Source organism: Dromaius novaehollandiae, chromosome 27, assembly GCF_036370855.1.
Source record: "Dromaius novaehollandiae isolate bDroNov1 chromosome 27, bDroNov1.hap1, whole genome shotgun sequence".
NCBI lineage: Eukaryota > Metazoa > Chordata > Aves > Casuariiformes > Dromaiidae > Dromaius > Dromaius novaehollandiae.
The window spans coordinates 5,097,739-5,111,869 of NC_088124.1; the positions used below are offsets into that span (position 1 = coordinate 5,097,739).

General features: G+C 65.2%; 1 protein-coding gene across 1 annotated transcript; it reads right to left on the bottom strand.

Annotated features, from left to right (window-relative positions):
* Positions 1 to 2,117: 2,117 nt before the first annotated feature.
* Positions 2,118 to 13,020, bottom strand: NUAK2 (NUAK family kinase 2). Its single transcript, XM_064498326.1, has 7 exons — positions 12,763 to 13,020; positions 8,222 to 8,342; positions 6,467 to 6,618; positions 5,566 to 5,631; positions 4,692 to 4,811; positions 4,115 to 4,247; positions 2,118 to 4,026 (listed from the first exon to the last, which is right to left on the bottom strand). The coding sequence occupies exons 1-7, from the start codon at positions 12,949 to 12,951 to the stop codon at positions 2,897 to 2,899; spliced, it is 1,911 nt and encodes a 636-aa protein (XP_064354396.1). The 5' UTR covers positions 12,952 to 13,020; the 3' UTR covers positions 2,118 to 2,896.
* Between the last annotated feature and the right edge of the window lie 1,111 nt (positions 13,021 to 14,131).

The following is a 14,131-nucleotide window of genomic DNA, read 5'->3' on the forward strand; positions in this document are numbered from 1 at the left end:
GGCCGCGCTGCCCGCACTCGCGGGCTGTTTGTAACCTGCCAGAGCTGCTCACTTGGAGGTGGGAGCAGGGACCACGTTGCGTCCCTGTCTGTCCATCCATCCATCTGTCCATCCATCCGTCCATCCATCTGTCCATTTGTGCATCCATTCATCTGTCCATCCATCCATCTATCCAACCACCTGTCCATCCATCCGTCTGTCCATCCATCCGTCCGTCCATCCATCCGTCCGTCCATCTGTCCATCCGTCCGTCCCCTCCTGGCTGTCTCCAGCCCCGCAGAGCCACGGGCTGGCGGGACGGAGCCGTCCGTTGCTCCCGCGTTTCGCCCCGCGGTTATCTCGGCAGGTCGCCGCTATGGACCCGGTACAACCAGAGCGCGTGTGTGTCCCTTTTTCGGCTGCTCCAGGCTGTAGCAAAGCGTCATCAGAAACGGCAGGACTTTCATGTGGGAATTTCTCCCCTTCAAAGCAATCCCGCAAGCAAACGGGTCGTGCTTCAAAGCCCACCACGTGGGAAGTCTCCTACGCGCAAGGACCACCTGGGCTTTGCAGCGCTGCTCGTTCCGGCCCCCGAGTCCTTCCCGCAGCGGAAGCAGGCGACCTGGGCAAAAACGAGATGCTTCCACGCGAAAGAGCCCAAATATGGGCTCGGCGCATCCGGGCGCCTCGGCGCGAGCCCGGGCAGGTGTGCCGGGGTGACGCATGGCCCCGCGGCGCCCGGGGGCCAGGGCCGCGCCGACAGCTCCTCTCTGCCGGGAAATCCCGGCCCGGCGGGGCAGGAGCCGTCTGCAGCCGCAGAGCAGCCTCCCACCCCCGAACACCCTTCTCCCCTCTTTCGGCACCGGCTCCCCGCGCCCCAGCGCTGCCGGGGGGCAGCAGTGGGTTTGCAAAGCTGCAGGGGGGTTGCAAAGATGCAGGCAGGTTGCAAAGCTGGGTGGGGGGGTTGCAAAGATGCACGGGGGGTTGCAAAGCAGCGGTGGATCTGCGGGAAATAAAAGGGAGCCATTAATAACAGTCAGGGCCTGAAAGAAGAGGCAGCCCCGGCTCCGAGGGGGAGGAGAGGCGGCGGAAGCTGCGTTTGGGAGAGAAAGGGCCGTTTCCAAGGGCTGCCCCTGGGAATGCCCCGGCTCGGAGCACAGCGTCGCTGCCCCGTGCCGGGCAGGGCCCCGGGAGCCGCCGCCACGGGAGGGGACGGGGCCGCAGATGGTGAAACCGCCACCGTGATGGGTGGGTGACGCTGGCCCGGACCCCTGCAGCGAGTCCCCGGGCGCTCGCTGCCCCCAGCCGTGCTGGTTTTCCCGGTCCCGGTGCCCGGACTCGTTTCCCCATCCCTTGGAAAGCTGCCGGCCTCCCAGAGGGATGATGGAGCCGGTGCCACTTCCGCCTCCTCCCTGCAGCCGGAGGAAAACCAGTGCTCCCAGTGCGGCCAGGCTGGGAGCAGCTCTCCAAAACCGAGACTACACCTCTCTGCGACTGCTCAAACCCCCGGGCAACCCAGGCATCCGCTGTGGGAGCCGCCGCGGGGGCAAGGAGCTTGCAGCTGCCCCCCCGCAGCCCCCGGGACTTTGCCCTCGCTAATCCGGATGCCCCGCGCGGCTCTGGAGTGCTGCGGCGCGGTTAACGGCGCGGGAGGCACGCGGGGAATGCGCGGCGGGGGGCGGCTGCCCCACGCCACCGCGGCCGGGGGGGCATTCCTGGCCCGGCACGCAGCTCCGTGCACCGGCAGCCGGGCAAAGGGCGGGGGGAGGAGGCCTGAAATGTCTTCTACTAACCCAGGTGGAAAGGGGAAACGGCTACAGCGCTTTACAGGCCAATAAAACCCATCCGAATGGCACAGCGGGAGCAGCGGACGAAGGGAATTGCCTAGCACCGCATGCCGCACGGCTGCCGGGGGCCCCCCAGGAAAGCAGCGGCAGAAGAGGCAAAAATCCACAAAACCACAAATCCAAACCCACGCAGCACCAGCGCTGGGAAAGCCAGGTTTGGGGCTCAGGCAGCAGGCAGGGCCCCCACCACCCCCCGAACCCCCAGCGCTGCGGGAAAGGGCACCCAGCAGCTCCCGCGCACAGCATCCAGCGCGCAGCATCCGCGGGAGAACAGCCCCAGGACAACTCAGCTCTTCATTCTGCTTTTAATTTAATTTTCTCTGGACCACGCCGGAGCAACGAGGAGAAAATACAGAGATGCCGGGCCTGGGAAGGGGCCGGAGAACACGAGGCAACGTAGTGCAAAGGAGCGTCGAGCCGCCGCTCGCACAGCGACGGGCACCAGCTCCTCCCCGGCGCGAGACAGCAGGGCCGGGAAGCTTCCACTGAGGCAGGGAAATCCAGTGCTGGCAGAGTTTTACATTAACTCAACACAAGGCAATAAATAAAGAAGCGGTGCCTTAGGAAAGGCACTTTTTTTTTTTCTTCCTCCTTTCAACATTAAAAATCGACGTTGGCACCAGAGCGTGTTTTCAGGCTGCCCTGGGCAGCGAGCGGGGCTGCGGCACCGGCCGAGCCGCTGTTCCAGTCGGGTTCTGCAGAGCAGGAGGGGAAGGGTTCGGGCCTGGACGGATCGTACCCATCGCCAGGGGATCCTGAGCCCGGACCTGTCACCAGCCCGGGCAGCACCTTTCGGCCTCCTCCCAGCACCCTGCCGCACCGCGAGCCCCTTTGAGGTATATCACCCGCCCCCTCCATCAGCTTGTGCAGCCAGAACAGTGCAAAGGAAAAAAAAACAAGCAACAACCCCCCTTTCTCCCCCCACCTTGAGATGATGAACCTGTTTGTGAAGGGAGGACGGCGGAGCGAGGAGGCCACCGGACCGCCACCGCGGGGCCTGGGGCAGCGGCCGGACCAGCCCGGGGTTCGGTCCCTCCGGGTCCCACGGCCCGGCCGGGCTCCGGCCCCGCTCAGCTCAGCTTCATGCTGAGGGCCACGGCGCGCCTGTAGACCTCGGTGACGTTGTCGCAGTCCGCCAGGGAGAAGAGGCTCTCGGCCAGGGGGGTCTGGCAGTGGGTCACGGTCCAGCAGCGGAGCCGGCGCCCTGCCTCCTCCTCCTCCTCCATCTCCCCCAGCCCGAGGAAGCTGTCGACGGAGACGCAGCCCCGCATGCCCCCGCCGCCGTCGGGGACGCGGGCGGGCAGGTCGAGCTGGTCGAAGGACTCGGTGGAGAGGATGCTGTCCTCGCTCACGGCGCTGGAGGGCCGCGCGCGGGAGGCCACCGCGGGCAGGGGCACCTCGCCGAAGCCCGGCCCCGGCAGGCCGTCCGACTCGGCGCTGCTGGAGGAGAACTTGCCGTTGTGCTTCAGGATGCCTTTGCGGCGGGCGGGGAGGCCCTCGGGGCCCGGCTCCGGGGGGGGAACGTCAGCAAACACGCTGGCGTCGAGGTCCAGGCCCTCGCAGTCCGGCACCTCCGGCGACTCGCAGCGCTCCAGGGAGGAGGAGTAGCCCGACTCCCTCGTCGGGGGCTTTTTCAGGATCCCCTTCCTGGGCAGGGCCACGGGGACCGCTCTGCTGGCCTCGCCGCAGGCCAGGGCCCGAGCGGACAGGATACGGGTCAGACCCGCGGCGGCTGCTTCGCCCTCCTCGTCCCTCGCCTCTGCAGCGGCAGCCGCCTGCGGAGGGCTGGGGCCGGGCGCCTTCTGGTCGCTGGAGCTTCTCTTCTTCAGGATGCCCTTGGGCCTCTTCAGGATGGACTTGGCGGGGCTCTCCGGGGCCACGGCCACCTCCTGCAGCACCTGGGAGATGTCGTTCTCCTTCTTGGACTTCTTGAGGGAGCGCTGCCTCTCCAGGGCGGCGCCGGGGATGTGCTGCTTGAAGAAGCAGCGCATCTTGGAGCCGTTCTCGAAGAGGGGCCGGGAGGATCGGCGCAGCCACTCCGCCACCGTGGCCAGGGGGGACTCGCTCTCCCGCAGCATCTCTTGCTCCCCGACGGGCACTTTGTAGCCCCAGTTCACCCACCAGTGAGAGGCGATGTCTTCGATGGTGGCTCGGCGCTCCGGGTTCACCATCAGCATCCACCGGATCAGCCCACAGGCGTCTGGGGAAAAGCCAGGTCAGCCACCGAAGGCAACGCGCGCAGCGGGACGGGAGGGGAGAGCTGCGTGGTGCTGCGGGGGTCCACCTACCCGATAGCTTCGTGGGCTCCCGGTAGTCCCCGCTTGTGATCTGCTTGACCAGAGTCTTGTAGTCTTGGCCATCAAACGGCATCGTACCATGGACCAGGATGTAGAGGAGAACGCCGAGAGACCAGCTGTCTACCTGCAAGATGGAGAGGGGGATGAGGGTGGGCCAGCAAGACAGGGCTGCTCCGTCCACCTGCCACGTGCACCAGCTGCCAGCACTAAAGCAGCAAGCTCAGGGCCTGCACATGGCCAAACCTCCTACGAGAGGCTGACCAGCAGCTCCTGGGACAGCAGTCCTCTTCTGGAGGCCAGGGGAGTGCAGCAGGGGCAGCTCGAGAAGGTGCTGTGGGCAGCTGCCTGCATCCTGCCACATCTGCCCGGCACCCCGGCTGCGGCTTGCAGTTACCGTGCACCGGTTGTGCAGCGCTTTGGTAGAGGGCCCCTCACCCCCATTCACATCGGGAAATCTTAGCCCCCAGGCTCCAGGAACGTTGCTCTCTGCTGGGAAAGGCCCCAGAGCCGTCCTGTCGCGGGACGTTTCCACCAGGCCAGATGAGCAGGGGGGCAAGACGCAACCCACCTCCGGGCCCTTATAGGGCCTCCCGTTGATGATCTCAGGAGAGGCGTAGAGCGGGCTGCCGCAGTACGTCTGCAGGAGCTTGTCCTGCTGGTAAACATTGGAGAGGCCAAAGTCTGCAATCTAGAGAGACGTTTACAGCTGTAATCAGGCAGCAGAGTCAAAGTTCCCGGCTGCAGGTGGAGCGGCACCGCCATGTGATGCTGCCGAGCCGCGGCTTGGCCGGAGCCGGGCTCCCCCCTTCCCCGAAGCCTCACGCCGGCCACCGCGGCCGACGGCAGCCACCTCTGACCGTGGCCAGTCCCGGGGCCTGCCTCCAGCCTCCGGCGAGCGCGTGGCTCGGCCGCCCCAGCCCCGGGCTGCCCCAGCTCCCTCGGCCGCACCAGGCTGTTTATTCCCCGCCGGCTCCACCCGCGCGAGCCCGGCCCGCGCTTACGGGAAGCAGGACTTCCCGCAGGGGAGGATTTCTACGTTTCTCGCCAACCTGTCATGTTTCGGACGCTGCGTTCAGACTTTGCCCTCTTATCAGCATCCAGATAAGCGATGACGGCTTTAACGCCAGAAGCGAGGCTCTGCCGCCGCAGCCTCCCCCCCGCCGCGGGGCACCGCTCGCGCCGGGCAGGTGCGGGAGCTCCCGGCCCCGCTCCCCGGCCGCAGGGCAGACAGCGGTGCTGGCCATGCCAGCGGCCTCGGAGCCGCCAGCTGCTCCCCGCAGCCGTGGCAGTGCCCTCGGGGGATGCCCGACCCCAGCTGCCCCTCGGTCCCGAGGCCCCGGGGCAGGAGCAGCAGCTCACGGCCGAGCGGGAGCCCCCGGGCCACGAGCAGCCCCGGGACCCCTCGCCGGGCAGGGCGCAGCGGGGCTCCGCCAGCCCCTCACCTTGATGTTCCCGTTCGCGTCGAGCAGGATGTTCTCCAGCTTCAGGTCCCTGTGAACGATGCCGTTCTGCGCGAGGGAAGGGAAAGGCAGGTTTAGTCTGCAGCATGTTTGGGGAAGAGAAAGTTAGTCACGGCGGGAGGTTACTGCCGTTCATCCCGCCAGCGCAGCGCCGCGGAGGCTCCCCGCCGGCAGACGAGAGTTCAACCAGGACGTGGTTGCAGCAGTGAGATGAGCAATAAATAACTTGTTTTCCGGCCCATCCTTACCTGCGTGCAGCATCCTGGACCGGGCACGCTCCTCGGGCTGAGCACGGTGCACAGCTTAAGAGGTGCTCTGCAACCTCCCCTCCCTGCCGAGGATGGCCCAAGCCTTGGAGCATCTCCCACCCTGCGGGGACACCTCCAGGCCCCGGGACCCCCGCACGGGGCAGGGGCAGCACGTGCTCCTCGTCCCGCAGCCCCGGACGAGCTCCAGAGCCTCCCACCGCGCTGGGGGATGAGACGGGCGGCCCGGGGCCCGGCTCCCCGAGCGAGCCGGCAGCGCTGGGCGTTGCCCTCCGCCGCGGGTGCGACGGGAATTGGTGATTCCCCGACCGGTTTAGCCAGACCGGCACCGCGGCAGCCGGGGAGCCCAGGCGAGGCTCTCCAAAGCCGCCCCATCGCTTCCTCCGCGGAGGCCGGCTGCACCCTCGCACCAGGCGGAGGATCAGCCCCGCTCCCGACCGCGGGGCGTGCAACGCCTTCCCCGCGGGATCCAGCCCCACCGGCCCCGGGTCCTGCCCCTCCGCCGCGGTGCAGGGAGCCTCCTTCCATCGGCAGGCGCACGGAGACCCGATCTGCCGGCTTTACACCCCGACCCGTCCGCAATGGGAAGGCGGCTCTGCCGCGCGGCACCGACCGACCTTGTGGCAGTAGTAGACGGCGGAGACGACCTGGCGGAAGAAGTGGCGCGCCTCCTGCTCCGACAGCCTCTGCCGCTCGCTGATGTAGTCGTACAGGTCCCCCTTGCTGGCGTACTCCATCACGATGACGATCTTGCTGCTGTTCTCGAACACTGCAAGGGGACACCACGGGGCGTGAGCAGCCACGGGACCTCTCCAGAGGAAGCTCCCGTTAGCGCGTGCTTCTTAATTGGGAGGTGAAGCCGTGACCGACTCCAGCTCGCTGCCCGTGCCCTCGGCCTGCTTGGGGGAGCAGGAGGTGCTGGCTGTCTGCAGGCCCCTGCTCTGCGGTCTGAGGGGGACCCGGGCAGACAGATCTGCCACCCGTGTCTCACCCAGTGCCACCAGCAAAGCAGCAGCGAGCTTTCCGCTGCTCTGCAGCCGTGGCCCACGCGGGAAAGGGCTCCCGTCCTCCCCAGGTGACGGGGACACGTGGTTCTTCGCTAGATGGATCCCTGCTAGAAGGGGCAGGGGACAGGACGACCAGAGGGCATGGCCAGGGTGGACCTTCTCCATACTCCTAGCAAGGATCAAGACTCAAGCCAAGAGACGGAGCGCTTTCTTCCTGCTTGCGGAAAGCCACCTCGATATTCCTGAATTCCAGCAGAGGCAGCAATCAGCGTGACTCAGTCCCGGCAAACACCGAGCGCAAGCCGCCAAGCCGCTCGCTTTTGTTTAGAGGACAAAAGGACTCTGGATACCTCACGTACGCCACTAACACGGCCGTAACCCGGCCCTGGCCACCTGCGAGTGCCCAGCGCGGCACAGCCAGCGCCAGCACAGCCGGCCGCTCCACGGGAGCGCGGGGTTTGCGGCCAAGGGACTCGGCGCTTAAACAAAGGCTGATCCAGCTGGATATTTGCTCCAAATCTGATTGTAGCGAGAGCTTAGGCAGTTCCCCTCAGCCCCCATGGGCACTGCTGCCCTGGGAGCAAGGCAGAGCCGTGAGGCACAGCAGCATCACCAGCCCTCCAAACACCCCGTGGTTTGGTTTGCCTGTGCCCCAGGGGAGGGAGAGAGCAGGACTCCAGCACGGAGACTTGCTCCTGCCCCGGGCTGGAAGTGGAGCCGCAGAGACTGCACCACCGTGCCGGCATCTGCCCGTTTCCCCAACGCGCGTTTCCCGCGGGCTGGGTCGGGAGCAGCGTTCAGGCTTCCGGCGTCACGACGCCCGGAGCCGGGCTTTGGAGGCCACGTAAATGCTCGCTCCCCTCTGCGGAGGGCAGGGGATGAGACGGGCAGCGGCTCTTTCTGGCGCGGGTATTTCCCACGGCCGCGGTGCTGCACGCGGGCCCAGCCAGCAAGGCTGCAGCCCCGCAGCATCACCAGCGCGGCCCCGGCAACGGCAACCCGCTTCTGCTTCGGAGGAGCTTTTCTCATTTTTTAGAGGGGAAACCTGAGAGCTGAGCCCTGAGCGTGCCCGTAAAACCCGAGCAGAGCTCGGCTTGGCGTCGAGGGAGAACGCGGCAATCCAGTGCTGCTTGTGGGAGCCCCTGCGGCGGATGCCGCTGCCCCGACCCACGCCAGCCTTCGCAAGGGGTTTAAGCCCAGGCCAGAGCCGACAAGCTGAGCATCTCTGCACAGCGCGACTCAGTGCCCGTAGCTCCCGCCCGCCCAGAGCGGCAGCTTTCCCGGAGCCCGTCAACTCCCCGCAGGCCCGAGGGCACCAGCAGGTCCCCGGGAAGCTGCCGGAGGGGAAGGGGAGGGAGGGCTCACCTTCGTGGACGGCGATGATATGGGGGTGATTGAGGGATGACATGATCTCAATTTCTCTCCGGATATGGACGAGGTCCTGCTCATCCTTGATTTTGTCTTTCCGGATCGACTTGATAGCCACCTGCGGATGGGGACACACAGAGGGGCCGTCAGCGCCGGAGCCCGGCACCAGCCCAGCTCCCCAGAAGCTCGTCGCAGAGCGAGAAACGCAACCCGCTCCCGGGGAAGGGGCTCACGAGCGGCACGTCGGGGCCCAGCATCTCCCCCCTGTCCACCTGCTCGTCAAGACTCCGTTGCAATAACTCCAGTAAAAATGAATTTTATCAATCAGGTTTTTGCAGTTCCCAAGTCTTTCTGCTGCCCCCACAGAGGGAAACCTGCTGCCAGCTCCCGAGAGCGGTCGCCAAGCCTCCCCGCACGGGCAGCGCAGCCCTGCGCCTTGTTTGTTTGCGGTGGCTTACGGGAACCGTGTCCTCGGCAGAGCCGCCGGCTGGAGCACGGCCAGCGAAGGAATGTGACCTGCACACATGACTTGGGAGATAACGACAACATCTTCTTGGGGTGGTGAAAACGAAAAAGCAGGTTTTATTTTCCCTGCAAATATTTATTTCAGGGAGCTGATTATGTCGAGGTAAGAGAAAGTCGGGCGGTAAGGAGCAGATCCTGCCTAGGCAGCAAGCACGGGCCCTCGCTCCGGCCAGCTGCGGACCCAGCACCGGGGATCCAAGCCGCCTTCCAGGCTCTGCTTGGGTTTTCACGTTATCCTCTACAAGGAAATTGAAAGGGGAGGAGAAAGAAGAGTTAGCGCTGGAGAATAGACGCCTTCTAATCCCCTTTCAAAGGGGCTAGGGAGAGACAATATACTCCCAGGGCTGAATTTACAACTGAATCCAGCAGAACCTATTTTTTTGTACCAGACAAGAATGCGGAACAGCATTAATCCCGTAAAGGGATCCGCGAGGAGACGGAGCTCCGGGTCTCCCAGCAACAGGGAGAGGGGCCACAGACACCCGCCGGCCCCCCGCTGCCAGCGCCAGCCCAGCGCCGACGCTCACGGAGACCCTTCTCCGCCCGGCCGCAGCTCCCCCCGGTTTGGGGCGGGCGGAAGCCTTGCGCCCTCGGGACCCGGCCTGCCGGCAGCAGTCACGGCCCTGTCGCCAGCCCGGCTCCTTTTGGGGAGCACCAAGACCACGTCTCTGCTCCACTGACCCACTTTGGGCCAGTGCCTGCGGGAAAAGCGCCCGCCTTCCGCATATCCGAGAAGGCTCTCGCCCGCGGCGGCCCCGGGGCTCAAACCGAGGGCACCCGAGCAGAACGGACTCTGGCCAGGGAGGTTCGATAACCCAGGTCCAGGGTGCTGCACGAAGCAACACCACGGGCACAAAACAGCTTCTTGAGAGCCAGGTAATTTCTTCCCTGACCTTCGTGCTAGGTTAACAGGTTAAAGTTTAACCATTTCTGCTCCGGCCCCTGCCTGCCCGACCCCTTCTGGGCTGCCTGCGATGCCGCAAAGCCTTTGTGCAGCGGCTCAGCGCGGTCCTGCCCTCCCGAACTCCCTGTTGACTCGCTCCATTCACGGCCCGCCACCAAAGCCTGACATCCAGCCCAGCCCAACGGCCCCCATGTTCGGGGGTCACCAGCTGCACGTAGCGTTTTTGCTTGCTGACCGAGCTGCTCCTGCGCACACGCTACGGAGCCCGGTCTCAGCGCGAGACTCGCTGTCTGAACACTCGCGACGGCCCCGGGCTGCCAGCGCAGGAAGCCTTGAGAGATGCCACTGGCTGCAATGAGCAGAGGCCTTTGCCCGTGGACCTGGCAGCTCGCGTTAGCGGCCTCCGAGCAGGCCACTCGGGGCAGGGTGGTCTAGCCACCCACCAAGCCCTGCCAGCGAAACCAGTCCCCAGGTTGTCCCTGGGGAAGGGACGAGACACACACAAGCAGCTTGGTTCCAGAACATCTCCCACCTAACGAGGCGGATTGCAGAGGATCCCTGCTCCGAGACAGCAAAGGCAGTACCCAGGGATGGGGACGGCAGCGTCAGGGTCAGACACCTCCGCTGCAGGGGTCTGTCAGGACCCTGCGCCCTTCCTCGCCCTCACTGATGCCCACGAGAGGAGGCTCCCGCAGGAGACAGGCCCAAGAAATCCCACTGCCGGATCCTGGAGACCTCGAGACTACTTTCCAAGTCAGAAAGCTTTAATTAAGAGTTTTGGGGGCAGAACAGGTATTTTAAGCAGCTGCTGAAAGACACATTAAGTTATAACCCCAGGCAGCACTTTAAAAGTTGCTCCAGATCGCAAGTGCCGCATTTCATGTTCCATGAAATATGGATTACAACCCACAGCGGAAGAGACTGGGGTTCTCCCCTTACTGGAGATCAAAAGAAGCTTTGCTGCTTTGGAGTATGTATTCCAGGTGCCGTCTTCCCCTTGACATCACGCAAGCCCAGGAATACGTTTCTGACATGGCAAGCAAGTCCCACGGGAGGTCCCGGTTTCTGTTTCACTTGGCTACAGTCCAAGGCTTGGGAACCAGGCTGGAAGAAACCCTAGGCTGGAAGAAAACAGGCCAGATGCTGCAGTGCAAACAGGTGCGGGAGCCAGCTTGCACCACCATGGCACATGTTACTGCATCTTCAGAGCAGGGGACAGCAAGAGAAGCCAGCAACTCCCCGCACCTGCCTGCGGTTTCAAAGGCACAGCCGTTTCCACCGGCCGGGAAGGGCACCCGGGGAAGCCCCCACCGGAAGGTGCGAGCGTCGCGTCACCTAGAGGGTTTCTAGCCGGAAAACAAGTGGCGATTTTCTGACCATGAACATTCACGGAAGCCCCCCAAAACCCAGCACCTAACAGGGTCTGGTCTCCCAGGCACCAACTAAGTGACTTTGCTTTGAGCTAAGTCCAGGTGGGATGGTTAATATTCAAGGAAGAAGAAAACCAGGCAGCAAAACCAGACAGTTCAATGCGTAGTGCATCTGGCAGAGGCAGTTTCTGATTAGCCAGAGGCAAAAACCACGCATGGAGCAGCTCCAGCCGGCAGCGTGGGATCCGCGCGCGGCCGGCGAGCGGGGTAACCGGAGGAGGCTGTAGTACCTGCTCTCACACCTCGGTATTTAGGAAGTGAAAGCCACTTAGAGAACGAGCAAATAACCCAGCTCAGGATAAGCCTGAAGATTAAACAGGTCCGGAAATGCTGAGTGGTGCAAGAAAGAATTTGTGGGAAGAGGAGAGATTTGTGGTTAAGCCTCCTGTTTCTACACGGCCAGTCCTGCGTGGTACCAGCCAGTTGAGCCTTGGACTATCTCTGGCATTTACTGAGGAGTCGTCGGCCTAGGTACTTCACTCGCATTATCACAGCCTAATCCTGCAGGGCAAACAAGTCCCTGTCCCGAGGGGCTCGCACAGACAGGCGCGTCGTCTGGCAGCTCGGAGGATCTCCCTACGAGCTCTGTTAGCGGCAGAAGAGCAGAGCCAAGTCTTCTCACCCACCCCAAGGGGAGGGATGGCTCTAGGACGGCGGGTGGGAGCTGTATTTCAAGGCCCTCATTATGCAGGAAAATAGCAGCATCTTCAGGATCAGAGAGGCTAATGGAAGTGGCAGCTCCGAGGTAATCAAGAGCTGGTGCGTTACACAAGAAAACCTTCCCGATTCACGGTTGCTCTCCCTGACGTGCCCTCGCAGCCTGTTAGCGATTCGGTCCCGCACCCACCTCTGCTGCCGCTGCGCCTCGCCGGGCCGGTTACGCTACTCGCAGGCGGACCCCGTCGCTCACCCCACGGTCTCACGAGGCCGGGGGTGCGGGTGCCTTCACCGGTCCCATCCTGCGCCCCGGGGAGCTTGGGACCGAACAGGGACAGGGAAACCACCGGTCCCATCTGGCACCACAGGGAGCTTGGGACCGAACAGGGGCAGGGAAGTCACATAGTTTGTCATTTGAATGTCTGCCGATTTCTAAAGGGCAGCGCGGCTCAGGACCAGCAGCGACCCCCTTTCCGGGGGGCTACGCTCCCCCACCTGCCCCTCACACTTCCAGCGCGTTGGGTGCCTGTGCTCCGGGCTGAGCTGCACCTTACGCACAGAGACGCTTTTCAGGGAGACGGAGATGTTTGATTCAGAGTCACAGTCTCGGCCAGGCGCTCGGGGCACTCCGAGGGGCTCGGCTTTGCTTGCGCGCCGCGGCCCAGAGTCAACACGCGAAACCAACCGAAATCCAGGGCAAGAGGAAGGGAAAAACCCTCGAGACTCGAGTGCGGTGTTTGCTCGGCGCTGCCGGATACGTGCGAACTCCGCTCACCAGGAAGCCCGGCGCGGCCGGAGCCGCAGCCTCCCGGGGGGGGCGCGGGCGGTCCCGGCTGCCCCCAGCCCTAGCTGCCCCCCCCCCCCCCCGCGGCCCCGGCTGCCCCCCTCGCGGCAAGGGGGGGCGCGGAGCCCGCGGCCGGGCTCAGGAGCGGGGCCGGTGCCCGGGGCGGGCGCCCCGCACGGGGGCTGCGCCGGGGGGATGCTCGGGGGGGGGGGGGGCGCGGGGGGGGCGGCACCCTTACCAGCTTGCCGGAGCGCTCGCGGGCTCTCTTCACCTTGCCGTAGGTGCCCTTGCCCAGCGTCTCCAGGAACTCGTAGCGGTGCTTGAGGTTGTGCTTGTGGTGGTGCCGCTTCGCCGCCTGCTTCTTCATCAGCGGCCGCGGCGACTTGATGAGCCCCGGGGCCAGCGCCGCCCCCGGCGCCCGCTCCATCCCGCACCGGCCCCGGCACCGGCTCCGCACCGGCCCCGGCGGCCGCTAAATGCGGCGGCCCCGCCGGCCGCGCCCCCCCGCGCCCATTGGCCGCGCCGCCGCCCCGCCCGCGGCCGCGCTGCGGGAGGCGGCGGGGACCCGGCCGGGGGGGGGGGGGGGGACGGCCCCGAGGCGCGGGGGGAGCCCCGGGAGGAGCTGCGGGCCGAGGGGGTGCGGGGGGGGCACGGACGAGGCGGGGAGGAGGCGGGGGGGAGAGGGGGTGCGGGGGGGAGACTTGCAGCAGGATGGTGCTGGGGGGCCCTGCACGGGGGGGGGGGGGGCGAGGGGACACTTGCACCCAAACTCCCAGCGCTGGGAGGGAGCGCAGGGACGCGGAGCAGAGCAGCTGGGTGTCTCGTGCCAGGAGCGATGCGGGGACACGGGGACACAGGCAGCCACAGGCGCACACGGGGACGGGTTTGCTGCAAGGAGCCACGATGCACCCAGCTTCTCTCGGAGAGAAAAGAAAGAAAAAAGCATATAGAGGGCTAAACTCGGCGAGGGAAGAGGCCTGGGCAAGCACCGCCTGTCCCCGCCAGCCCCGGGGTGATGCTCTGCCCCGCCGGGCACCGGGGGTCGGGAGGAGCAGTGGGGTCCACGGCGGAGCTGCGGAGGGGGAAACACGTGGGGACGGTTCAGCCACCACTGCGTGAACGCTCCTTACGGACGTTTCTGCTCAGGCCGCAGCACCTTCCCCTGTGGTCCTGCGCCCCCGGTAACGCTTTGTTGTGAGATATTAGAAGAATGCAATCATTTCCCAAAGCAGCCCAAACAAAAGCTCCTGCCCAGCTCCGGGCCGGTGTGAGGACACACCGCCGTGATTGAAGAAAGAGATAACTCCAGCATTAGTCAGACCTGGATTTTCCCAGCACTTCCGAGGGCTCGGGCAGCCGGCAGGATGAGGCAGAGCGGGGGCTCGTCGGCCTGCTCAGGGGATGATCTCAGCCTGCCCCGGCCCCTCCGCGGGCTTTGGGTCCGGCCTGCAGGTCCCGAGCGTGGGGGGCTGCCCCTGCGGCCGTGACCACAGCCCGCGCGGAGGGACTTCAAAAGAAGTCTGCAAAACTGGCTGAGCACCGCGGTGGTCTAGGCTACAGCTGAACTACAGTCCTGTCTCTGTGTCAGGATGAGACCCGGGCAGGCA

Excerpts from the sequence above, each read along its gene's own strand:
- NUAK2 (XM_064498326.1), bottom strand. The coding sequence starts at position 12,951 with ATGGAGCGGGCGCCGGGGGCGGCGCTGGCCCCGGGGCTCATCAAGTCG. Across the intron at positions 6,619-8,221 it reads TATCATCGCCGTCCACGAAG|TGTTCGAGAACAGCAGCAAG; the intron begins GTGAGCCCTCCC and ends GTCCCCTTGCAG. Across the intron at positions 4,812-5,565 it reads ACGCGAACGGGAACATCAAG|ATTGCAGACTTTGGCCTCTC; the intron begins GTGAGGGGCTGG and ends ACGTCTCTCTAG.